The sequence below is a fragment of the Podarcis pityusensis genome, assembly GCF_964106645.2.
Source record: "Podarcis pityusensis genome assembly, chromosome: 3".
Classification (NCBI taxonomy): Eukaryota; Metazoa; Chordata; class Lepidosauria; order Squamata; family Lacertidae; genus Podarcis; species Podarcis pityusensis.
In genome coordinates, this window is record NC_138026.1 from 61,032,817 (window position 1) to 61,059,899 (window position 27,083).

Below are 27,083 nucleotides of genomic sequence, written 5' to 3' on the forward strand. Positions count from 1 at the left end.
TAATACTGCATATTAACAGATAATTTCACCTTCATGTCTCTAGATAGCTTTCCCTAAACCTTGGCACCACATACACAATCATCACTTGATGAATACAGCACCAAAAGGTGACTAGTGGAAACGAGTCACTATAAGAACTGCTGTGTCACATCAGACACAAATACCTTTTCATGGATTAACTTGAGCCATCAAATGACAAAGGAATCAAGTGGTGTACATGTATGTATGAGCTGGCTTTCTTATGTCCCACATTATTTTTCCTTCATAACCTTACAATTCACATTTGCGAAAGCTGAGTAGAGAAGTGTTTGAGTGCTTGGAGAAGTTTTAAGCAGCTTTGCCAGATGTGCCTCAGACACACATCTGTTTGTTCATACAAGATACTCCTGTTCAGATGTTATCTTTAAAACACAAATAGGAAAAGGTAAAGCTATGGCACTAACACTAAATGCCAACCATTTAATTTCAAAAGCCAGCAGCATGTACAATATGCATTCATTCTTCCTACATGTGTGACGTTGTATTTGACTGTGTTCACACAGCCAATTACATGTAATTTACCAACATGCTGTAACCAAACTCTCAAACTCAAGCTAGTGAATTCTTCGATTAGCGTGAATTGTCCATGTAATTGATTATTCAAAATTGTTCAAAATATTGGATGCAACTATGCTTTCCTATGGAGAGGTTCCGACTGCTGCCAATTCCTCAGGTTGGATTAAAGTGTCAGGCCTGATTACTTTAAGGTGATCAGAATGCTTTAGGCTAATAGAGGTGACTTCCTCCAGGATGTTGAAAGTGTCAACATTGATTTACTCGTACTGTGTTGATGCAGAAATGGAAAAGTGATATATTTTACGCGATTAATTGCTTCAGAGCTATACTGCGTGCAAAAGGCACGGGGCAAAAATGACAAAATACTATTTTCATTTGCTGAAGTTCTCTGCTTTTTCTGTCTATTAACTGATCACACCTAACCTCCCATTTCTTATAAAGGCTTAATAGACTTCTGTTTCCAAAGACTGGAGGTGTATTTTCACATACTTGAGACATAACAGGGCCTATGGGGTTTCCCCCTTTGTTTCCTATATGTGCTATTCCCAGCATACACCAGTCACAATGTGTGGTGTTGCACGAATGCAGTAGCCAAAAAGCAGAGGAGACTGGGAGTCAAGCTACAAGAATCCTGCTAGATCAGACCAAAGGATCAGAGACAGCGGGGCCAACCAGATGCCAATGGGAAGCCCGCAAACAGGACAAGCCACCCTCTCCATTTGTTTCACTGAAACTAGTATTTAGAAGTATGCTGCTTTTGATCCTGGAGATGGCATATAGCAGTCATGTCTGGTAGTCACAGGCAGATCCATTACAATGTTGTATCTACCAGGGGCTGTTAGTTGCTCTCTGCCAAGCAATGCCTGCCCCCAAGATTTTTATTTGCTGATTTACATCTAACTGACACTATTACTTGGTTCAATTCTAGCTACTACTCCACTACCGTAGCACAATGTCCTATCTGAGGCAAACAGATCATCTCAAAGCTGAATGGTTTTCTGACAATCAATTTCTTTTCAAAGTCTAGCAAGTGTCTTCCATCTAAAGTTAGTACTGAAATTGACAAGCATGTACTCTATGCCCTTATCGTATACGTTTAACTGGTGTTGGTTTTTTTAAAAAAAATATATAGATATTGGTTTGAATTAATGCAATTCTCAACAAATACGTGCATTGGTGCAAGACTACCGAATGAATAAAAGCAGATTACTTTGTTGGAGTTCACCAATAATTAAAACCAATGGCCTTTGATAGTCATTGATGGTTTGATGGTCACCAGCTTCATACAGCAAGCAATTAATCTTAACTGTTAAAATAATTCTACTTAGTAATCAATTAAATCATGACAGGAAAGAAAGTTAGGTTTGCATTTGTATATGCAGTCCCCATTGTTCTTTAAGGTGCAGGAGATACCTTTCTTCATCTCTCTCTAACAGCTCAGCAGAGCACTGTCTCTCATAAACTCTGGACAGAAGTCCCTCTTCCAGAGAATCTTCATACTTTTCATTCTCAATTATTTCATCACTTATTAAATTAGAGAAGGGTATATTAAGTATCCCAGTCTGGGGGTCCCAATCTATTATTATGTTCTGCTCATCTTCCACTTTTGCTTTCTTTGCTGCCTCCTGGTCCTGGGTGGCCCATGTTTGATGCTTTGATGTTGCACTTCTCGTCACTACGTTTGCAAAAGTTTGTGGTTTTTCAAGTGCAGCTCTTTTCTCATCGAAGAAGGTCTCTTTTTGATTATGTGCCAAACAAGTATCTGCCACCACACTGCATTGAGGACAAAAAGTTTGGCCTGGTTTATTGGGAACCAAATTTTGTGAAGGAACTTGGAGGCCATTATGTCCAGAGCCCATCTTATTCAAAAGGGTCTCTCTTGGTTGCTCTCCTGAACAGATACCTGGAGCTCCCACACCAAACTGGGGACAGTAGGCCTGTTCTGTTCCATCAGTTATTAAATCTGGAGGTACTTTTTGCAGTTTGTGAAGCAGTCCCTCTAGTGCGCAAATACCAGCTTTTAAGCTCAGCTTCTCTTGAACCAGAGTTGTATCTTCAGCCCTCAAGTCAAATTCATAGACCACAACTTCATCCTCGTGCTTCTCACCTGAAGCCCTTTGAGATACAAGCTTCATCATGGGTAGCTTATTCTCATCTTGCTCATTTTCAAACATAACCTCCTCATTTAGGCAAGCGTCTTGAGAATCCTGTTGTGCTAGTTGCACTTCTGAAGCTTTTCCCTCAACACTGTTTCCATCACAACATCCATCTCTGCTGTGGGCACTGCCTAGTAAACGAGTGTCCTCCAGAGAGGTCTTCTGCTCTTCAGCGATATTAATAGTAATGAAGTTAATCACAGTTTTTTCAGAAGGAAACAAATTGCCTCTCTCACATTTGTCACTATACTTCAAAACCTGGGGAGGGGGAAAAAAGCAAGCTATAATTTTAAAAAGAAAACTGAGAGATCCGTTAATTGCAGTCTCTACTTTTAAGTTAAAGCCCCAACCCAGCTAAAGTTAATTACTTACTAAGGTTGTACACACACCACTGTGTTAATGTGCATGTGGGTTGTAGAGATCTGATTATCCCATGGGCAGTCTTCTACATTTGTCTATACATTAGCATTCCAAGTTGAACTCGTCTCAATGCTTCCCATCCAGACAAGCTCAGAATCAATGAATTCTGGCCTAGTTCAGCCTCTCCGCACTTGGAACACTCTATTTCTGGGCCTGATGCTGGCAACTGTTTGGTGGGTGGCAAGGGGAGAGCAGTGGTGAATGGCTCTGCCAGGAGAGGTGCATGGAAGTGCGCTTCCAGCTAATATGATGTCCTCCCTTCAGCATGGCATAAGGGTGTGTGCATTGGATTGCTCTCAAAGTCTCACTTTTTTTACTTGAATTTAGTCCTGAATAATGTTAGCTGGATTAGGTCTATGTATAAAATTTATGTGCTTTCACACCGCAACTATTATGCAGATTGGGGAGTATTGCATACACTGCCCTTCCTTTCCTTTCCTTTCCTTTCCTTTCCTTTCCTTTCCTTTCCTTTCCTTTCCTTTCGACCAGTTTCTGGAACAAGTCAAGACTATATCAGTGCTTTCTTTCTAAAAAAATGCTTAGGGGTACTCTCATTTTCCTACTCATATTGAAATACTGCCCCTCAATGAGGCCAAACTTAGATTCACAAAATGTTTAGGGGTATGCGTACCCCTGTGTCCCCCCCCCAAAAAAGAACTGATCTATATTATTATTATTTTGCTGCACAAACAATAGCTAGGAATGTTAGGAAGCTGCCTTTTGCTGAGACAGACCACTGGTGCTATCAGCTCAGTATTGTTTATACTGACAAGTAGTTGCTCTCCAGGTTTTCAGATGGTAGCCTTTCCCATCGCTACCTGGAGATAACAGGGATCAAATTTGGGATCCTTTGCACATACTCCGCCACCAAGTTGCAGCCCTTCCACACAGGACCATCCTTCTAATATAATGTATAAATAGTGGCAGTAGTCTTCCAATTATGTTCAACAATGAAAACAATTAAAAGGAAAACAATTGTCAGGGCCCATTACTTTTATCCTCTTTTGTAGACAAAAAGCAAGGAATTACATTTGTAGATTTTTAATTGAATGGACTGGTTCCTATGCTTGGCTGCAAGTTGGAAAAATGTTTAAGAAGATTGTAGTGCATTTTAAATGGCAGACACTAAAGCCAGGTAGTTTGCTGGATAAATGTGTTGCAAATTCCAAGGGCTTGAATAGCTGGGGACAATGTAGATCCAGTTCAGTGCTTCTACATTTCTACATTTCTTATTTTTCTCAGCAATTAATTCATCCATTCATAATTTGTGGTCATTGATTTCTTTTTTAATGCATCTTTATGTGCAAATATAGCCTTGCTGCTGGCTTCTCAGTACTTTTTGCCTGAGAATACTTTAGTCCTTGCTTAAGGCAAAGATTCTTCAGAATAATTTTCTGTTTGATGCTTATCAGCAAGTTTGTGGAAGACTACTAAACATTAGCCTATTAGGTGAAATAAGAAAATGCAGCACACACACATATTGGGTGGGTGGGTGAATAATAATATAATAGAATTGTAGAGTTGGAAGGTACACCAAGGGTCATCTAGTCCTACCCCCTATGGTGCAGGAATCTTTTGCCCAATGTGGGGCTCAAACCCACGACCCTGAGATCAAGAGTGTCATGGGGGAAGGGCCACAGCTCAGTAGCGTAGCACTTACCTTGCTTATACAAAATACTAGTTTAGGCTCTGACATCTCCACTTAAAAAGGCTCTCAGCAGCCCTACATCTGAGAGCCACAACCAATCAGGGGTAGCCAGCATTTGCCTTTTCTTTTATGTCTTGGAAAAGAACCCAGACTAATTAATATGGCTTCATACTAAATATGATGTAGCAATAACATGGGGAACGTCTTGGGCTTTTGGAAAAAGCAGTTGCAGCCCCCGCCCCCAATATGGACTGGGGGCAAGATGATGGGGGGAGGTGGGTTACAACTCTTTGCCCCAGTTTCTTGACCCCAATCCAAGTAACCGAGCCCCAGGCGAAAATGTTCCTCTTCAACCAGGCCTATGGCTGATTAATATTAGTTAATAAATATTTTCACACGGGGAGTTTTTAAGCGCATGGACTGGGCCTTAACCATGTGATACATTACATACTACAGGGATAATAAAGAACCCTTACCAAGTTTGTAGGGTACTTTTGCTTTGTGATATGAATGTACCTATATACACAACAGCATAACACCAAAATAATAAGGACTATTAGAAGGACAGGCAAAATATATCCGAGTAAGATTGTCGCAGCCTCCTTGAAAGCCGAATCTGTGGAGAAATATGTGCATTAGATGCTGTTCATTTTTCCAAATATCCAGCAGTCATCAGCATTTATTACTGGTAATTGGATATGGAAGTCTAAATAGGCTCCATTAGAAAAGAAGACAATAATAAAAACGATATCAATTATTAATACAAAACATTAAAAAATGCATGCCACAACTCAACAGTATTTTACAAGTGGTTGAGATTTCAACAATTTTAGTATTATAAATTATTGTAAAATTTTTGAACAACAGTGAAAATTATGAAAGCCAGCCAGAAAGGAAGAAATGTTGCCTGTAGCTTCAATAAAAGCACTTTGACACCATTCTTTCTCCCAATTTCTTCACTTATAATACAGCATTTGGGAAATATTATCCCTTTCAAAAGTCGTATGTATGCGGTAAAATACATGTACTCTGTAACTTTTTACTCGTAGAGCAGCTGGGCTAGGTTCTTTTAAACTCTATATTTAGGCTGTTCTTCCCTAGCAAGTTATTGAGGTCCTTGCCAGCAGATTCTTCTTTGCCTAATTTCCCCCAATTATTAGGGATACACAGATTGCTAACAGGGACTAAAAAGGGCTGACTTGCTGGTTTCTAATAAAAGATTCAAAATTAGGCTCTTCAGAATCGAATGGAACCAAAAGGCAGCCACTTAATACGGCAGTGCTGAAAATGGCAAGCAGTAAAAAGAGGGCCTATTTCTGCAACTCTAACCTGAAACGGGTGCAGCAGGCAATATATAACTTTTGATTTTCCTTCACTGAAGAGTGGAAAGTGGAGACCAGTAATTTTTTGGAGGATGGAGCACTAGGCTATTGCGGGTAATTTACAGGTTGAGAGGGAATGGATGGGGAAATGAACACGGCTCAAAGATGCTTCCCCTAAGCTGGCCAATAGCCAGAAATGTTGCGGTGATGGTGACAGAACATTGGAGAGTCATTGTAAATCAGGGTGGGAAAAGCAAAACCTAAAGGACAAGCTAGTCAGGGTGACACAATTCAAAGCAAGCCATTATGTAACCTCCTGGCGCCTTTGCAGTAATTGGACAGAACACTGGAAGATCTCTGCCTTAGCAGTTTTTTGGGGGTAGGTTGGGGCTGGATGAGCTGGATGAGGATACTGCCTGCAGGTTTTCCCCTTATCATCATATAAGAAAGAGAAAGATGGCAGAGGTGCTTCCAGGACTTCTGACATTGAAAAGAGTACTTTTATAAACCAAGGAAAACTCTATAAACGTGGAACATATATGAACAAAGGAAGCTGCCTTATACCAAATCAGACAAGTGACTCATCCAGCTCACTATTGTCAAGGCTTACTAGTAGTGGCTGTCTGGGGTTTTGGAAAAAAAACTGGTCAAATACTCTTCATACTTTTGCAAGCTCATTCATCCGCTGTGCATGTGGGGGAGAGGGATATTCCATGACTTTTTTGTGTCTTACATTATAGAAATGGCTATGGATGGTTTTTCTTAAAAAGGAATCCCCCACACATTGCCACTACTTGAGGTGGTCTGATGGCCTGTGGTAGTCCTATAGCTTTCTTGTAAAAGAATCCTCAATGAGAATGATACAGTATTGTTCCTTTGAAAATTCTTGCAATGGGGGTGGCAGCAGATGCTACCTGGGCATGATCTATGCCTCTGAGCAATGATCCCCCCTCCCCCACATCGGGCCCACTCCTGCAGTTCCAGTACTTGTTTTGAACTAATCTAGGTGATCGTTCACTGTGGTTCACCATTTGGACAGGTTTAGATGATCCTTTGCCTCATTTGAGTGGCTGGGTGTCTCTATAGATCCATGGGCTCTTTAATGATCTATTAGAATTTCAAGGGAGAAGGTACCGTAATAGCTCTTAGCCTATTGTTAAGGCACAGATCCAGCAATTAGGGTTGCCTGGAGATATGGTTTGTCCTCAGCTGACTGTTATTTAGAAAGAAGCTTCACTAAGAAACAAGGTTATATACCGTACCTTTGTAAAGCCAAGAGGATCTTGTCATGACTTGTACAAAAAAGGATTTCTCAACCACTTTTATCTATTTTTAGAATTATTTGATATTAAAGCAACAAATTTGCATCCTGTATTGGAGATGTGTTTTATAGTTCTTTGCTTACCTCTCAACGTAGCAATGCAATCTTTGGAGAGTCCACTGAACAGGAGTGGCGTAATATATACCTGCACTGTGACACAGTACACTGTATTCGACTCTAAATGGAACACATCAAGTCTGTTGCTTTTAATACAGAACATCCACTAGGGGAAAGAAGGTATTGTCACACTTCAGAACTTAGCTATACAACAATATATTGGAGAATCACAGAAACACAGGAACATTCTATCTATGGTTTCATCTATGAACCAACCACCAGAAAGTGGAGAAAAACGTGCATCTCCGTTCAGATTGTTATACCTTAATCCAGGGGTCAGCAAAGTTTTGTGGCTTGGGCCAGTTCACGGTCCCGCAGACGCCGTGGTGGGCTGGACTGCACATGCACATGCACATGCGCAAACGCTATTTCCGGAGCTCCTTCTGGTGCAGAGGACGTGTGCGCAGCTTCCCACTGGCTGCAGGAGCTCCCTGCAGCCAATAGGAAGCCAGCCAGCATCATGGAAGGCAGTCCCCGCTCTGCTCTGTGCCGGTTTAGCACGGCGCATGGGAGCCAACTGAGTGGGCGGCAGAGGTCCCCAAGCAGGCGGTGGGGGTCCATGGGCTGTTTGTGGCCCATGGGCCTTAGGTTGCTGACCCCTGCCTTAATCCTACATATAAGGAGAAAGCAGGCCTATATTTTGTGATTAAGTGAGCTAGCTAAAAAACACAGTGCCATCAGGATAGAGATGACAGCCAAAGAACAGGATCTCTCTCCTTTCTTCACTTTCTTCCCAGCCACCACAGTCATCACATAGTTCAGGTAACTGAGATGAGATCGCAGGCATCTGCTTGGACATGGCACCAAGCCCTGGGTTCCCAGGTTGGCATTTCTTTCTTTGCCACAGCTAGTTCTGGCTCTTCCTCTTGCTGGGAGAAAAAGCAGTTTGGGTGAGGGGAAGGTTTTAAAGGCAGAGGGCAAGACTCCGGCCCACATGAAAAGCGTTAAATATCCCTTCCCCACATATAATCTTCTGCTCCAGATTTGCAACCTCCCACAACTGTCTTGCGCGTGTAGTGGTTTTCTGTCATCATTATCAGGGGAAAGTCATTTACATGACTAAGCACCATGTTATTTTCACCCTCATTGCTCACACTCCCCATTATGCTGTGCTTCCAAGAACTATCCTTCGTCTTCATCATCTATCCACATATGTTATCTGCAAAGCAGACAACTGCCCCTTCTCAACATCTTAATAACATGACCATCTCCAATTAATCCAGAACCAATTTAAATTGCTTAATACCCCTTTCTAATCAAGTTTTACCTGTGTCTTTTTTTTAGTGTTGAATACAGATACGTTATATTGTAGGGTGGGATATATTTCATGCAGATAATTAGGCTCATTTCTGGAGTTTCTGCTCCATGTCTTAGGTGCAGCCACAATGACTGAAATAGATTTTTCAGCAGAAGACAAGGCAAATGCGGGTGGATCAATTTTAGCTGGAAAAGAAAAGCAAGTATATATTAGAGTGTGCATAGTGACAAGAAAACAACTATAGCCAACTGTGATAATATTCCCTCATCAGTCTTTTGTTTTGATGTGTGGTTGCAGAGCAGCGAATGGGGCCCCTCCCTGCTCCACCATCCCTGCTCAAGCCTTGATTTGTAACACTCAAAAGCTGGTGAAGTTATTTTAGCAACCGAGGCACAAAACTCCATAAGCACCTCTCTCCCCTTCAACCTTACGATAAATTGTTTAATTTATTGCCCTTTCATGGCACCCAGAATCAACAGCCCAACAGGCTATCACACTTTTCATAATAGCAGGGTGAGCCATGGTGAATTACAAACTCTTATTAACACCCTTGAACTTTTTTAAAATAAATAAATAAAAACAAAATACCTTTAGGCTGCCTTTAAAGGCAAAGGCCTTAAGCTAGTTTACAAACATGAAAAATCCAAAATACAGTCACAATACAAATCTTGGTTTAGAAACACATTCCACCCAATAATATTAAAAGCAGCCAATCAGTCCAACTTCAATGTAAGCTAAAAAGCATGAGCAAGACAGCTCCCCTGAAATGCAAATAACAGCTTTGGCGAAGTGATTTTTGTTGGGAGTGTAATAGAAGAGAAAGAGTTAAACTCCCACCTGCCAGACTTTACACCACTCACATAACAAAGATGTATGTGCTAGTTGCTTTCATGCAGTGCCATAGCTGGGGACAGGATGGGGACTAGCCGGGTTTTTGCCCCAGGTGAAGACTCCAGAGGGGCACCACTGAGGCTCCCAGCCTCTCTCTCTCTCTCTCTCTCTCTCTCTCTCTCTCTGTGTGTGTACGCAAATGTGTGTGAGGAGGGTGCCAAATTGGGTCTTTGAGCTGGATTAAATAAAGCCTAGTTTGCCCCTGCTTTTATGCAATTAATGCTAAGTCTAGTGTGAACCTCAAAGAAGTTGGGCAAAAAGGCTGTTCATGCAAATGACAAAGCTGTGATTCAAATCCAGTGTTGACACAGGATCTCTGTGATCAAAGCCCTAATCACTTTGCTATATAGAATGAATAATAAACACAGTTTTCAAGCCATGTTTAAACTAGTGCCTGCTTAAGCAACCATCACATCAAATTTTATCGCACGCATTTTAGTGGAGTCTGTTGCACAACATGAGTTCTGACTGGTAATCTGCCCTCTGGAAACTTTCAATACTATTATGAACACACAGCATTCCTTAGGCGTCTCCTTACTGTCTGTTAATGGATTAAACCGAGGAGATTCTGTCCAGCTGGAACAACTTCCATTCAGAAAGGCTTTTACTCTGGCATGATATAGCTCCTTATGGTCACTTGTTCCATGTGAGAGGTCACACCAGGTCTGACTGATATTTCTGCATTCTGCATCGTTAATCCATCTAGCTGTGCCATATCTGAATTTTAAATAATCAATAGAAAGAGAAAAGGTCAGTGCTCATTCTATGATCATGGCTACTAACAATTGGTAGCCTTATCCTATAGCAATTTGTCTAATCTTTAAAAACATCCACCTGAGTTCGTGGCCATCGCTACTTCTTGTGGGAGTGAATTCTGTAGTTTAACTATGTGCTGAAGTGATTATGACAGTATGAACTATTCATTAAATTTATAAGGCACTTTCAAGCAGTGCCGTTGCAGTGGCTTGCAAGAATTGAAACAAAATATATATAATTTAATCAATGCAAGTTAAAATGTTTAACAATCAAGGTAAGGCAGCTCAGCCGGTAGAGCATGAGGCTCTTAATCTCAGGGTCGTGTGTTCAAGCACCATGTTGGGTGAAAGATTCCTGCATTGCAGGGGGCTGGACTGGATGACCTTTGTTGTCCCTTCCAACTCTATGAATCTATGATTCAATTGCTCATACATATCGGACCAAAGTTGCTTGGGTGTTTCCCTACAATGTCCAGTGATTAATTTTGGATTATCATACTGAAAATGTGCAATGTATCCAATGCCTCTTACTGCTATGCTTACGTTCAATAATTCATGTAATAGCAAGAACCACTCGTGATTTTTCCCTTTTAGGTGCTAGCAAGGAGAGGGCATGTGGGGGAGACAGACAGAGATGCTAGGGACTCCTGTTGATCACTGTCTTGCCAGAATCCAAGATCTGTTTATATTTTAAAGGAGCCGGTCTACTGAATGAAGCTACGCCAGCTTCAACTTCAACCTTGAGGTTACTGCTGCAAAAGAAAGCATGATGAAGCATGTTGCACATTTAAAGCACCATTAAAAAAACAAACCCACAAACTAGTATTGGTAGTACAGAAAAATCAACAGCAAAACATACACTAAATACTTCACACTATAAATTAATTTGTCCTCAGGAATCCCTTCTGGCGGCAACCAGTGTAAGACATTCTTCAGGTTTCTGGAGACAAAATGAACATTCCTAGGGCTGGGCAAAGTACAACGCAATGCTGTTGGGAAAAACAAACAAGTTAACATGTGTGGACAATAAGGATGCCACCATTTGTCAATGTGCATTTTGAAAAGCTGATCATCTGGATGGACAGGCCAACAAGTTTTAAACGCTGGCCGGTTTTCCCTGTCTGCAGAGGCAGCTGCCAAGGATTCTGGCTGATGGCAATTCAGGATTCTGATTGCAACCAAAACTGCCTCAGTTTTATGACCATGTTAGATTGGTGTAGTTGTAGCATGTAAACTAATCTATGTGTCACTGGCATTGTGATGTAATGACTCTTGCTATCACTTTGCTCAGGAAAGAAGCATAGCACCCACACTTCATACCTAATGAGGGTCTCTCTTCGCAAACGTAAGGTAAGAGGTGAAGGACCCCTAGACAGTTAAGTCCAGTCAAAGGCAACTATGGGGTTGCAGCGTTCATCTCGCTTTCAGGCCAAGGGAGCCGGCGTTTATCCACAGACAGCTTTCTGTGTCATATGGCCAGCATGACTAAACCACTTCTGGCGCAATGGGACACTATGATGGAAACCAGAATGCATGGAAACGCCATTTACCTTCCGGCCGCAGTGGTACCTATTTATCTACTTGCACTGGCATGCTTTCAAACTGGGACAGAGCAATGGGAGCTCACTCCGTCGCACAGATTCAACCACCAACCTTCTGATCAGCAAGCCCAAGAAGCTCAGTGGTTTAGACCAAAGCACCACCCGCGTCCATTTAACAAAGGCCAGGTAACCTGCTCCTTTAGTGGAGATCAGACTTTCCCCTCTTTTGGTATAGATGGCATTTGCGTCCTCAGTATCCTTTGCATCTACTGAACAAAAAAAGTGTGGATTATATGAGCTGCCGCTTATGCTGGTCTGTGACCGTAATAAAGTAAATTCATTCATATGAGCTGCCTCAACACACCAGTTGCTACTATTTGTACTCAACTTAAAAGGACATCACCACCTCTACATATGATTTCTTGCGGCAAAAGTAATGCTATCTCTTGCTCAGGGATGGAAAAGCTCTCACTCTCACTCTCCTACTTTTCTGTGTAAAACAGAAACCTGACCAGACCATGGACCCTGCTTCCTCAAAATCTGACTTTCGACAAAATAGGCATGCATTGTACTGCAATATGAATAGCAAAATATGAATATTTAGACTCTTAGCAGCCAAAGCAGCAAAGAAGATGTATCATTTCCATCTCACTGAGACACACTGTGCTGTGTAGTAACGCAGGAACCATATTTCCCAGCATTTTTTATTAAGGTGCCAGATGCATTTCTTACAGATTTTAAGAGAGGTTTTAAGAGAGGACAGCGGGAGTGCCAAAGAGTATTCAGTAAGGAGAGAGGATTCAAAACACACACACACACACTAAAAACAATAGTTTTTACAACTCCAAATAACTACAGAAACTTTACTGCATTTGTGCCTTTGGCATGCATACTTGGGACGTAAACCTATTCCAGTTGCAAACCCATAGAGTTACACTTAAAAGGGTAAAGGTAAAGGGACCCCTGACACTTAAGATCTAGTTAATTCAGTGTGACTTACTTCTAAGTAGGCATGCATAAAAATAACCTGTTAACTTTAAAAGAACAGGCAATACTTGTTTTTGTATATCAAGCAATCTGGGCAAGGGTGCCAACTTGAATAAAATATTGGGGGGTGGGAGAGACAGGTAAGCCCCACCCCACATAATCAACTACAAGATGCAGTGCACACATACCATTTGAATGGCAATGCCCATCAACTGGGGGGGGGGGCGCTCCCTCAAATATTTTACTGTGGGGCAGAAGGGATCTCCGCCTCTAAGAGTTGGCTTCCATGAATGTAGGAAACCTTGAGGAATAGAAGGGGGCAGGGAGCGGAAGAGAAGACATTCCTCTCAGAGCTCTCTGTCGCGTCAGGACTCTCCTGTGCTTTGAGGGCTTGCACAGCACTTGTAATCCGTGCGGTGACGAAGATACTCCGCATGTGCTTCCTGCTTGGCAGGGGGTTGGACTCGATGGGCCTTGTAGTCTCTTCCAACTCTATGATTCTATGTGCTCAGAAGCACTCTTGTTTATCCGCTCCAAACTGGAACAGCGGCATTTAAGCAGCTTCCAGAAGCGAGGCCAGGATCAAACTACCCCCAGGCAACAGCACATAGCTCAGTCCAGAACATCGGACCACAAAGAGCCCACAGGACAGGATTCTGAAGAAGAAAGCTACACTTTCCTCGCCATGGTTATTATTCTGCCAGCTGACCTCGCAAGCTTCGCCGAGATTGCAGACGAAGCCTTGAAAGAGCGCGAACAGAAAGGCAGAAACAGGCGAGCCAGCGCAAAGCGCGACGCGCCTTCCCTTCTGCCGGGACTCACCTGACGCCACCGGCTCAGCAGGGGCGGGAACGACGGCCAGGCGCAGCAGCAGCAGCCCCAGAGCCGAGAACCATGGAAGGGCTTCGGCGCCGCACATCGAGAGCGGGCGGCGTGTGCGCCTGTGTGCGTGGTCACATGGCCGCCGGGCGAAGGGGGCCGCGTGCCGCGCCAAACCGGGCAGAAACAGGCGCAAGTAGAGCCGCAGGCCTGCCTGAGGAACGGCAGCAGGTCGCAGCAGCTGAGCGGTTTTCTCTCACACGACGACGGGGTGGTTCCCTCCTCCACGGAGAAGGTGGAGCAGACGGGACGTTTTGGAGGAAGAGTCGCGGGACCGAGCGCCTCCTTTGACGAGGGAGCCGCTTTCCTCCGCCCTAACCCTTAATAGGCGTCTGTCTGTGGGGCGATGCCTGAGGCGGCTGTTAGGAGCTGGCAGAGTACCTGCTGCCCGCGTTTTCTTAGAGGTACTCTTTCCTGTGTGACCTGATGGTTTTCAGGGCCCAGGTCCTAGGAATCCCTGGCAAACAAACAAAACAAGACAAGACAGACAAAACCCAGCCCCCTTTCTTTTCATGCTCTCCCCATGCCCGCACCATTTGCCAACACCTGCTTTACAGATGGTGAAATTCCTGCAAAGAAGTTGCTTCCAAGTAGGTGAGTCGCATAGTAAGGTGGCAACACATGTTACACCCACCCCAGATATGTCTAACTTTCCGTGTGAATGACTACTGGTAAGCTGTGATGGGTCACAACTGAACAGTGTGTGTCTGCACAATATGTGCATGTGTACAGGGTTTTGTATTGATTTGCAAGGCTCCAGGATAGCTTATTCATTAGATACCTGCTGGATCACTGGGCTGTTTGGGGGAGTCTCTGCTAGTGGCCTCCAATGACTCAAGCACATTGTGAAGGCTAACTTTGAAAATGTACAAGTTAGACCATATATGCTTAGGACAAACTAAGCAGACATTTCCTTTAACATGTGAAATTGTGAGTGGGGTTGCTATAGTTGGCAGTGATTTGCGCAAAGGGAAAGCAGTGGGCCAGACTCAACTCCGTACCCAACTCAGGCATTTTTAAACCAGAAAATAGGACTGGGCAATATAGAGCTGAGTTGATAGAGTATTGTCTGCTCTGGTCTAAATGTATTAGTAACCACCCTACATTGCTCCAGGGGTTAGACTCTTGCAATGGGCAATCCTTCTCCATGCTGGGGCCACCCCTTCTATCTTGGTGCTCAGTCTCAGTCAACTCAGCTCTATCAAGTAACGCTGCATGCTGTCCTGCTGCCTGAGGTGTGTCTAGGCGGAAGTTACTGCACCTTCTCTTGCAGCAAGACAGCCAGCTTGCAATTGCTACAAAGTGTACTGTTGCTTGTTCTCTGGCACAATGACAAACATGGCATAGCTTTTACAGGTCACTGTAGCAGCTCCATCACCTTCCATGCCTCCAGTCCTATGCTCACCAAGAGACAGAACTCTAGCAGGGGAGATTAAGGGGAAGGCCCAAACCCCCCCCCCCCCCCGTTTGCAAGCTCCCAGGATCTGCACTGAGCTAAGTTTGACTGCTGCTGGTTGCTTACTCACCTCTCAGATGTAACTCCTCCCCCTCAGATCCTGTGTTCCCACAGAGTAATCAGCCACACACACCTTCTTACTGGAAACAAGCTCCAGTGAACTCAGGAGAACTTGCTTCTGAGTACACATGTGCATGGGATTGTGCCGTTAGCCATATTCTACCAATAGCTGGAGGCCCCTGTTTGCAAGCTCCCAAGATCTGTACTGAGCTAAGTTTGACTGCTGCTGGTTGCCAAATCCTCCCTCAGCTGGACTCCCTCTCAGCTGTAACTCCTCCCCCTCAGATCCTGTGTTCCCACAGAGTAATCAGCGCAGTCATGCACACCTTCTTACGGGAAACAAGCTCCAGTGAACTCAGGAGAATTTGCTTCTGAGTAGAGATGTGTATGGGATTGTGCCGTTAGGCATATTCTACCAATTGCTGGAGGGCCAGCAGCATCTCTCTCACTGACTAATTTGGCATAAAATTAGATACGTCTTGGGTGTGTCATTTGCTCATTCCCACTTGCTAGGTTGCTGGCTGGCACAGGAATGAACAATAGGGTTGTATAGGAGCAGGGGGACTTTTGTGGCATACAGAACTCTTGCAGAACTTCTGCTGCTGTTAAGCAGCCCTTTGTCTCTGCTTGGATAAGATTACCTGGAGATCCAGAATTGTGTGTGTGTTTGAGGAATGGGAATGTGCTGTTGTGATCAGGGTCTATGCTTGGGGCTAGGTGGGAAACATTTGTGGCAGTTCATGATCTCAATCTGCTTTCTTTCCAGGACAGGTGATGCACAGATGAAGCATCCCAGTATAGTGCCCAAGTCATGGACAGATCACTATCTAGATAGGATTAAGCTAGTGGTGGCCTCTGCTTTCTGCAGGGGTGCTGAATTTAGTAAAATGGTTGGCCCCAGGAGGGTGTGAAATCAGATGGATTCCTGTTGTCTCTCATGGGAATTTTCCTCTGGGTCCTCGTCAGCACCCTGGTTGACCTGTGTAGAGGTGGTGGAACAGGAAATATATCTTCCCAGTTATACTTTTCTGCAGAATTGGGAACATTTCAATTCTGTGCAGAGAAGGGCAGTTCAGCTTGCTTGCCCAACTGATCTGTGCATTGCATGGCAACTGTCCATGCAAAGTGAGGGAGAGAGGGAACTTTGGAGGCAAGCACCCACATTATTGTTGTGATTACTGTACTTTCATATCACACAGTGGCACCAGAATGGTACCCATTGCCTGAGGGTGGAGCTCGACCCTCTCCATCTCCAGAAGCAGCTGGAGATGTTCCCTCTTTGGGGGCCAAAGAGGAAGTGGAGCTGGACGATTGGGGGACATCAGTCTACGAGACCTGTTGAGCTCTCTATTGTCATTTCATCAAGCTCAGAGGAGACAGCAGAGGTAGAGGACAGGGCTGAGGAGGTGGCAGAATTGGAGAGCAAATGTAGGTCCATACTGAAACATTGACTCACATCTTTGTGTAAATCGTGGCTATGCGACCATAATGTTGCACTGGGAATGTAGGTTTCCTGCACAAATAGAATCATAGAATTGAAGAGTTGGAAAGGACCCAAGGGTCATCTAGTCCAACTCCCTGCATGCAGGAATCACAACCCTACTTCCTCCTCCCAGCTACACTAAGGAACCATCCTTTCATATTATGTCTGTTGACGGGTCTTGTCCTAATGATGGATTTTCACATTGAGGAAAATATTACTATCTTCTCTAGGACTTTAAATTCTTTATCCTTCAGTTTTACCAACCCACCTGAATTTTCCAAGGGATTTCAGGGACAGAAAAAGCTGAATGGGTCAAAACAAAATTGTTTTTCAACTTGGCCAAAAGATTTGATTGATGACTCAGATTCTGTTAGACATGAATTTATAGGCTTGGTATCAAACACTATTAGATCCTATTTAACAATCGTGATTCAATCTTATTTCAAAAAGCAAAGCTGCCAAAAGAATGCTTTCATTGTCATGCAGTTCCACAAGGCACTTGTGTCATCTATTATAAACACAGAAAAAGTGTTTGGCAATGAAATAGGACAGACAAAGCCTGAAAAGATCCCAAATAGAAAAGCAATAATGGGAGCCATTTTCCAGTACAATTGAGAATGGGGGGAAGGTGCAAACTCTCTCTCTCTCTCTCTCTCTCTCTCTCTCTCTCACACACACACACACACACACATACACAGAGCCCTGATTTGTGAGGGACCTCAACTTGTTTTCTTTTCCCTGTGGGGGGCATGATTTCAGCCTGAGTTAATCATGCTGGCTCCTCATTCATTTCCAGGATGGTGTTGCTAAGCTTCTGGGACCCTGACAGCTGCCCAAGGGTGCTGGTGCCATTTTCTGTTGAAGATTGCTAAATTCCCAGAGACCAGAACTAACCCAAATATACAAGTGGATGATGGAAGTACATTTGTCCAGAGGTCATGAGGCCAGAGTCTGATTTTGCTGTCCTCTCCAGCTGTGGGTAGCGGAGACAGAACAGCAAGGCATGCTAAGATGGTGTCCCCTGGGTTGAAGAAATGAAGTCAATGCATACTTTGTGATGAGACACGTTGATTTTTTGAAGGGGGATACTTGAACTCCCCATCTGATTCCAGGTCTGCTCTGTACCAAAAGGATGTATTAGACCAGATGTATTAGATCAGCAGTGGGGAACCTCAGGTCTGGAGGCCAAATGCAGCCCTCCAGGGCTCTGTATCTGGTCCTCTGAAATCTCCCCAGGCCAAAACCCTCACTGGCCCAAACTTCATATCCTGAAGTTGGATTGTATTCTTGAATTCTATCTGATAATATAGCTACACAGATCCAAGTATGTGTAACAGTGTCTTCTCATCTTAAGGTGAGACAGCAAGCAATGAGTTTGGAAACCACTGTATGAGGGAGAATAAGAATGACTTATTGATAAGCACTGTCAGCAGACTCTGTTGCCCCCATATGCTGACTATAAAGAACATTCTGGTTCACTGATAAACAATATCAGGGATGTGTGGGAAGGTGTAGGAAGAAGTGCAACTATCAGCAGCATTTTGAAAGCTTTGTGTTGTTTTTCTAAAAAGTTGTTCTTTCACCATTTGAACTTATTAAAGAACTTATTAAAATTGACATTTTTTTTTTGCAGCAGAAATGCTAGCATCACAACCCCATTTCCTTTTGTGGTGATGATACAAGCATCTCTTCAGATGGCTAGTACGCACTGAAAACCTGTGTGATGTGGTCTGATTTGCCAGGGCAGAACTGGGGAGACCCTGGTTCAAATCACACTCTGCCATCAAGGTCATTGGATGACCCAGTTGCTTTTTTTTATTATTATCTAACCAACCTCACCGTGTTGTTGTGTGTTGCCTTGAGCTTCTTGGAGGAAAGGTAGATTGTAAATAAATACATAGGAAATACATAGTGAAGCTATAGCACTAGCAGAAGTCTTCAGGACAGCTGCAGGAAGGAACCCTCTATCTAGAAATCTCCATGCAGCCTGTAGAATTCTTGTTCAAAGGAAAAGGGGTGTTTTATCATTAAAAAGCATATAGAACACATTCCACAGGGCTGTCTGCTAAGGCAGAGCCAAGGTTGGCAGCCATTATCAAGCAACCTTTAATCTGAGCTTTTAAACCATTATCAGTTTGAGCGTCCATGTCTCTGTGCAACAAACTCCATGGGGACTCAGTCTGAAGTTAAACAGCAGTCGTTTTCAATATGGAGCCATTTTATTTTGCAGGTGCACCTGGACATAAACTTTACTTTGGACGCTGAAGGGAACATAAAGGCTTGGATGGAATAAATTAAACTAAGTAGAGCACTCGCCATTAATCAGGCAACTAAACAAGCAGAAGCTCCAGAGAATGATCGCAGCTGCCACTCAATTTATCTTGCAGTCAAAACAAGAATGAAAGGAATGGTTTGGCCATGCCATGACTTTCATAAACATCCATTAACAGAAGGGTCTTATCCTACACCCCCCCATCCGATTTTCTATTAGTCTTCTGGAAATCGTTAATGTGTTTGAAATCAGAATTTGGTAAAATGGATTATATGTTGTTATCTTTTGAATAAGGTAGATAATTCCTCACCTGATTTAATATTCCTGAGGCAGAAAGGATTTCAACAGATACATTTCATTCAAACTTGTCTTCCTTTATAAAACACTGCCTTTATGAGATCTTATGCATACACTTTGTATATAACTGTTTGAAAAGTGATTACTATTACACTTGTAGTAATAGCAAATGGGTTTGTTTGGTGATGGTGAAACCTAGGCCTTGAAGTGTGTTTTCTGTTTATAAAATTATGCTACAAAAATATAAAATTGAAATTGAAAAGATTATCAATAATTGGCATTAGGTTATATGTACTGTTTTCATTCAAACCGGTCATTATAAAAGCTTAGTTCACTTAAGAACTAGTGCCTGAGTTTTCTTGTTTTCTTTTACCTTCCTATCTTTTCCTTTGGTGTTGTGCCTTTTTAGAATGCAAGTCTACACTCATGAACTTTATTTTTAAATAAATAAATAAATACATGAAGTAAAATATAGGCATTTTATAAATTATTAATGGTGACAGTGAAATTCTGTCCGTGATGGTTTATTCACAACTGCAATAATCTCCTAATGTTCCAGACGTTGTTTGATGGACATGTGTGAACCAGAGATAGTAGTCAAAATATCTATCCATTATCTATTGTTCAATTGAAAAGTAACCTCTGTTTCAGCTCCTAAATCTTGCAGTATAAGAGTGTATGCTGAAGTAAATCAATGTTTCATGGAGGCAGGAGTATTGCCAGCCGAAGTAACAAACCAACATTGAGTTCCGAGTAATAATGTGGTGCTTAAGAGCATGGGTAGGGAACCTGTGGCTGTCCAGATGTTGTTGGACTTCCAACTCATGTTAGCCCCAGCCAGCATGGCCAATGATCAAGGGATGATGGGGATGTAGTCCAGCAGCATCTGGAGGTTTGCGGGTTCTCCTCCCTGATTTAGGATAGACTTAGGCTGCAATTCCATACATAATTTACCTGGAAGTAATCCAATTTAACTCAATTATACTTACTACTCTGTAGACAATGCAAAGGATTGCATTGTTGAACTGTAACTTTATGGCAGTTTGGGGGTATGGGGAGAACATTTGTTTATTGAGGAGATTATAGTTTAGCATGATGAGAGGCTGAGATCATTTCTTTAATTCCATGGTTATCTTCACTGCAGTTAATTTAAAAAAATGCCATTCGTTTATAGTAAAGGTAAAGGTAAAGGTACCCCTGCCCGTAGGGGCCAGTCTTGACAGACTCTAGGGTTGTGCGCTCATCTCACTCTAGAGGCCGGGAGCCGGCGCCGACTGCAGACACTTCCGGGTCACGTGGCCAGCGTGACAACCCTGCTCTGGCGAGCCTGCACCAGCGCAGCACACGGAACGCCGTTTACCTTCCCGCTATAAAGCGGTACCTATTTATCTACTTGCACTTTAAGGGTGCTTTCGAACTGCTAGGTGGGCAGGAGCTGGGACCGAAAGACGGGAGCTCACCCCGCCGCGGGGATTCGAACCGCCGACCATACGATCGGCAAGTCCTAGGCACTGTGGTTTTACCCACAGCGCCACCCGCGTCCCATTCGTTTATAGTACAAACACCAAACATGGATTTTTGAAGATGTTTTAGAAGGGCATAACCTATCCTGGTGGTGGGAGGTTCTTCCACAAAGCAAACCATCAGTAATTAAATATGATTTGGTCTAGAAAGCTAGATGTGTTCTAAGAAGCCCAATGGCACAGCTCAACTAACCTGGTTCTAGTTATTTTGATGAACACAAGCCCATAACGTAGTTAATCTCCATAAAAATCCAAGTCTTTACATAAATTCATATATAAATTCAAACATAAATTCATACCTCAGAAACATTCTTTCCTGATTATTATAATTCTTAGTGCATTGCCTTACCATCTGCTTATCTGCAGAAATTGCAGTCTCATTGACTTTAATTGTCAGAAGCCCAAGTTGTACAAAGAAATATGAGAATACCTGTGTGATAGGAATTTTATGGTCTTAGATATATGGTAATGTTCATAACTGCACATACATAGATCAACACAGGAAGACCAACCTGGAACCATTTTGATTCCTAAACTGGCCAAATCCTTTCTCTGCAAGGTTAAACTGGAAAAGCCTCCCCATTGTCTCTTTCCTCACAAATCCTGTCTCAAGGATATGTCTGTTTGAATAAGGTGTGAGCCTGTGACCTGGCCCAGGAAATAAGTATTTTACCACTACAAAAGAATGGCCAGGCTCCCCAGGAAATCCAATCAAGTAACCTGCTAGACAGGAGATAAACTGGGACAGGAGAAAAACAACATTTAAATTTCTGTGATGTAGGGGGATGTATCGGAGGGGTGGTCTTAGGTTACACCCCTTCTGTGATGTATGCATAATGTTTCTGGGGGTGGTCTTGATCTAGAGAAGGGGAATTTCAAAAGTCTTTATAAGGCCTTGCAGGCCATTGTTCTGGGTCCTCTTCCTCTCCTGCGTGTGAGGGGAGCACCCTGTTGCGACAGTTCAATAAAGATCAAGCTTACTAGCTGCTTTGCTTCTCAATATTCTCTGGTTGGCCTCTGTTATTTTCTCCTACCAATAGGGAACCTATGTAAGGACTCTATATGGGCTCTTGGATACCCCAGAAGGGAAAAGGGCATATTTTTATTTACAACACCTGCAATCTTTTCTGCTTGGTTGATGGCAGGGTTCTTTTTTACAAAAGAGGTAGCTGAAACAATATATCACTCTGAACTGGCTTACGTGTTGCTTCCTTGTGCTCTACCACAGAATAACAATTGCACAGTGCATGGCAGCAATATGAGCTTTGTCACTGAACATCAGTGAAAGTCAAAGTATTTCCTAACCATAATCTTCCAGATAATTATAGGATTATGCATGACAGTTCTAGCAAAATATGCACCACTGATGACTGTATAGTTGCCAGCTGAATGAAGCAGCATCCCTTGTAACCTTGTGCTTTTCTTCTTGAAAAAATAGGTGCCGGTACTCACCATGAAGTTGTTATAGTAAGTGCCACACTTTTAACCAGTGCTTTTCTTCTAGGAAAAAAGTATGTGCTGGTACTACATACCTCTGAGTACACCAGGAAAAAAGCACTGCTTCTAACTAGTGATATGAATTGGAAAATGGTGGTTCCACCTCACCCCTTCATAGGAAGCTGCCATTGAAACATAGGATTATAGATGGAAGGGTTTTCCCTCTGCACCATGCTTGTGGGAATAGAGGCCTCCCTCCAAAGGAATGTTGTTAATTTCATTTCTATACCACTTTATATTTTTGAAGAAAAATCTCAAAGCAGTTTACAACACATTAAAACACCAGACAGAGCACTCCAGAATAAAACATTACTGAAGAAAGTCAAATATAAAGTATACATTCGGAGCAACATACAGTGGTACCTCGGGTTAAGAACTTAATTTGTTCTGGAGGTTCGTTCTTAACCTGAAACTGTTCTTAACCTGAGTTACCACTTTAGCTAATGGGGCCTCCGCCACCGCGGTTCTGTTCTCATCCTGAGGTAAAGTTCTTAACCCGAGGTACTATTTCTGGGTTAGCAGAGTCTAACCTGAAGCGTCTGTAATAATAATAATAATAATAATAATAATAATAAATTTTTATTTATATCCCGCCCTCCCCAGCCGAAGCTGGGCTCAGAGTGGCTAACAACAATAAAAGTAACACAGTTTACATAAAATCACAATCAATTAATTGAAATGCATTCTAAAACCAATTTATTCTAAAATCAATTCAAAATCAAATTAATGGCAACCATTGGGCTAGAGTTCTGTGAGGATTAACGAAGGAGGGGGTCAGACTGTGCCTTGGCCAGAGGTCTGGTGGAACAGCTCTGTCTTGCAGGCCCTGCGGAAAGATGTCAAGTCCTGCAGGGCCCTAGTCTCTTGTGACAGAGCGTTCCACCAGATCAGGGCCACGGCCAAAAAAGCCCTGGCTCTGGTTGAGGCCAGCCTAACCTCCCTGTGGCCCGGGATCTCCAAGATGTTTTTATTTGAAGACCGTAATGTCCTCCGTGGGACATACCAGGAGAGGTGGTCCCGTAGGTATGAGGGTCCTAGGCCGTATAGGGCTTTAAAGGTTAAATCCAGCACCTTAAACCTGATCCTGTACTCCACTGGGAGCCAGTGCAGCTGTATAGTACCGGGTGAATGTGATCCCATGGTGAGGACCCCGTAAGGCATTCTGCAGCTGCTGGAGTTTCAGGGTCAGTCTCCTGAGGCGTCTGTAACCTGAAGTACCACTGTAGTTAATAGGAAACCAACGTATTGGTGGAAAACCAACATGGTGTGATTCTTCTCCTCAACAACATCACACTGGCCTAGGAATCAGGTACTCAACACCTGCCCCAACAAAGTAGGCTGATCGAAATCAGTGTGATAGACATGCACAGGAGATTAATTTGGGATACTTTGCGGACATTTGGCTTTGATGCCTATTGCCATGCTTTTAATTGGGTCATTATGCAACTCGGCTGTGATTGTGGAAAGGATATCTGAAGGTAATCTTCAAGATAAAGTGGTAATAGAATCTATACGGTAGTGACATTGTTTTCTTATTTAAACTGGATTAGCTGTTGACGTATGTTTGCACTGTAGGAAAAAAACAGACTTTTGGATCAATCTTATCTACAGATCGTGGGTGAGAGTTGCCTCTTACGGCATGTTGTCCATAGTATTGGCTAGAAAGGGACAACATTTTCAAAGTGCAAAAGTCATTTGACCAACATCACATACATTTAGGAGCCTAACAAAGCAATCCTAAATACGTTTATTCAGATCTAAGTTAAGTCCCATTATTTTTAAGGGACTTCACTCTATAGTTGCTGGGCATATGACCATGCCTGGGCAGCACAATCCTAACATGTTTGTGTAAAATAAAACTCCATGTAATGCATCCACAACTGGATAGTTCAGTTGGTTAGACCATGGTGCTGATAATACCAAGGTTGCAGGTTTGATCTCCATATGGGACAGCTGCATATTCCTGCATTTCAGGGGGTTGGACTAGATCAGGCTTCCTCAACCTCATCCCTCCAGATGTTTTTGGCCTGCAACTCTCATGATCCTTAGCTAGCAGGACCAGTGGTCAGGGATGATGGGAATTGTAGTCTCAAAACATCTGGAGGGCCAAGGTTGAGGAAGCCTGGACTAGATGATACTCAGGGTCCCTTCCAACTCTAAAATTCCATGATTCTGTTATTCTAATGCCACTCTTCATTCTCTGATAGGTTTTTGAATGCTCAGTTTTCTCACGGAGTTGGAAATGACTTTAGTCAATTCTTTACTCATTAGTCTCACTGAGATATACTAGAAACAAATCAAGCCAAAGACACTGGATGGCTGTAGCCAAGCACTGCATTTTTCCATTCTTCCTGCTATTTGTAAGGAACCAGTACATTCTGATGGTCTTTTGATGTCTTTCAAATATCTTATGTATCTATTTTATCTGGACATCTAGACTAGAGATTGGGGGAGGGTGTAGCCCCCCAGATGGTGTTGCACTGCAGCTTCCATCATGCCTGACGTAAACATTAGTAAACACATCAGCACAGAATATGGATACCTTTTAGTGCATTGGCTACTGTGTAAAATGACCAGAAGTAAAATGTCAGATTACGTGTTCTTTGTCTTTTTTTTTTTTAAATGATATTTATTGAAATTTGAAAAATACAAAACTTACACAAAAACAAAACAGAAACAAAAGGTAAAAAAATAAAAATACAAAAAATAAAAATACAAATATGAGAAAATAGAAAATATAGAAGAAAAAATAAAGAAAAAAAACAAAACAAGTTCATTATTTTCAAATCCTTAATTGTCATTACCTTCTTTCTTAGACCTCCTCCTCCTCCCTTCCTTTGTATTCTAGTTATTAATTATCCCAGCAAATCCTTTCCTTTCCATATTTCAAAAAAATAGGACATAAACAAATTCTAAACTAATTTAATCCTATCTTTCTATATTAAAATAAACCTTAAAGTTTAAAATTTAAATCTTAACTTTACCAACTTCTTGTGTTCATAATGTTCTTTCATAATTCTTTATACATCTTTACTAAAGCCAGGTAATTTCTTCCAACATTTTTCTATCATTCATCAACTTTATAAAACATTCTATTAGTTAGAAAAGAGAAAAAGAAGCACATAAACAAGTCCAATCTTTATCCAACGTCCCTTCCTCCTGGTTCCGGGATTTGTCAGTCCTTATTCCCCAATCTAACCCGGTAACCTTATGTCCGAGGCCCTCAGGTCACTTCCATGGCCCTTCCGCTGCTCTTCTTCATGTTTGTGGCTGTAGTCTCTTGCTCGTGGTAACTCCAACTTAATAGTGTTTTTATCCCTTCTCATCAGATCAGACCCTTTTCCATATTCATCGCTGCATTCCATGTAGTGTTTAAAAGCATACTTCATGGGCCCTCCATAATTGTGGGCCCCCACAAACCCAAACATATCGCAGCCTGTTACCGTATTTAAAAAGTCCAGATATCCCGACATAGGGGGGTCGATCCAGCCCCCCATTTCCAGACCACACCGAACTTTCCCTTCCCAAATCTGGTTTTTTCCAAGTTCCTTTTTCCAATCCGAAGGATCAAACTCCTGTTGGGTCTGTTCTGTCAAAACACTCTCCTGATTTGATGCCACAAACCCCTGTTCTGTCAAAACACACTCCTGGTTTAAGTCCTGGATAGACTCCACATATATTCCCACAGTCTGGTCAAAACATTCCACTGCCTGTTTAAGATTTCTAGTCGAATTGGCCATCCAGTTCACCTTATCATGTAATTCTTCCAGTAGAGTATTTGTTTTGTAGAGCAGGCTCACCCAGACTTCTGAAAACATTGTTACGCTTTCCCACGGTTATTTTGTAGCACCTGTCAAGTCCTTAAGATTAGTTACAGTTTCAAAGGCTCCCCCTAGGGGGAAGACTTATATTTGTTTTTGCTACATTTCCGAAATACTTGAAATACTTTATCCATATATATTCCTTTAAAATGCGAAAGGGAACAGTAAAGTCACAAGAGTTTTCTTCTTTTAACTATCTGTCACACACAATTAACTTGATAGATTCACGTCAGTCCTGACTTCCCCGCTCCAGGATCAGGACGAAAATAACTTCCTTTTACTCCTTCAAATAGTCAAAAAAAAATATTCCCAGTTTAAAATGTTGGAATCCACTCTTTTAAAAGCGATTTTCTAAGCTCTAGTGTAAATTGCCTTTGCTTTGTTCTATTTACAAAAGAACAGAAGGGTGACTTCCTGTTTAGCCCTTCCCGCTCCGTACCAAATTCAATAGATTTTTTTTCTTTTTTTCTTTTTTATAATCCAATTCTGTCCTTTTCGCAAATCTTCATTTACTGTCCCATTTGTTCAAATTCTAAGTACTCACGGGTGTTTATTTTAAAGTCCGAATTGTCCAGGAAAAAAGGCAGCGCTCTCCGGCAACAGCTACGTGGCTTCACTCCACAAAAGAAGCAGACGACTCACAGCACAGCGCCACTTCCCCGCTCTGTTCCGGAGCCCTTTGCCGGGTTCCTTTGCAGATTGGGGGGGGCGCAAACAGTGCCCGCCGAGTCCCAGGGTCACAGGCTTCACCCGCCTGTGATTTGAAGGGTCCCCGCTGCGCCGAAGCGGTGTCAGACCCGATTTTTGTGGAGCAGCTTCCCTCC

At 42.6% G+C, this 27,083-nt stretch overlaps 2 protein-coding genes across 4 annotated transcripts in view; one reads left to right on the forward strand and one right to left on the reverse strand.

Annotated features, from left to right (window-relative positions):
- Positions 1-27,083, forward strand: part of SLC35D3 (solute carrier family 35 member D3) — a 325,732-nt gene that overhangs the window by 38,719 nt on the left and 259,930 nt on the right. The gene's annotated exons all lie outside the window — the stretch shown is intronic.
- LOC308473840 (interleukin-20 receptor subunit alpha-like) lies at positions 1,681-14,337 on the reverse strand. Of its 3 annotated transcripts, none has more exons than XM_080999664.1 (8): positions 13,794-14,337; positions 12,176-12,250; positions 11,303-11,432; positions 10,227-10,405; positions 8,807-8,982; positions 7,507-7,645; positions 5,256-5,395; positions 1,681-2,969 (listed from the first exon to the last, which is right to left on the reverse strand). In XM_080999664.1, exons 1-8 carry the CDS (start codon positions 13,888-13,890, stop codon positions 1,914-1,916), a joined length of 1,992 nt encoding a protein of 663 aa, XP_080855790.1. In that variant the 5' UTR covers positions 13,891-14,337; the 3' UTR covers positions 1,681-1,913. The 3 variants fall into 3 exon arrangements, with proteins under 3 accessions (XP_080855790.1, XP_080855789.1, XP_080855791.1); XM_080999663.1 differs by having other exon boundaries at positions 12,176-12,253; XM_080999665.1 differs by lacking the exon at positions 12,176-12,250 and having other exon boundaries at positions 13,794-14,329.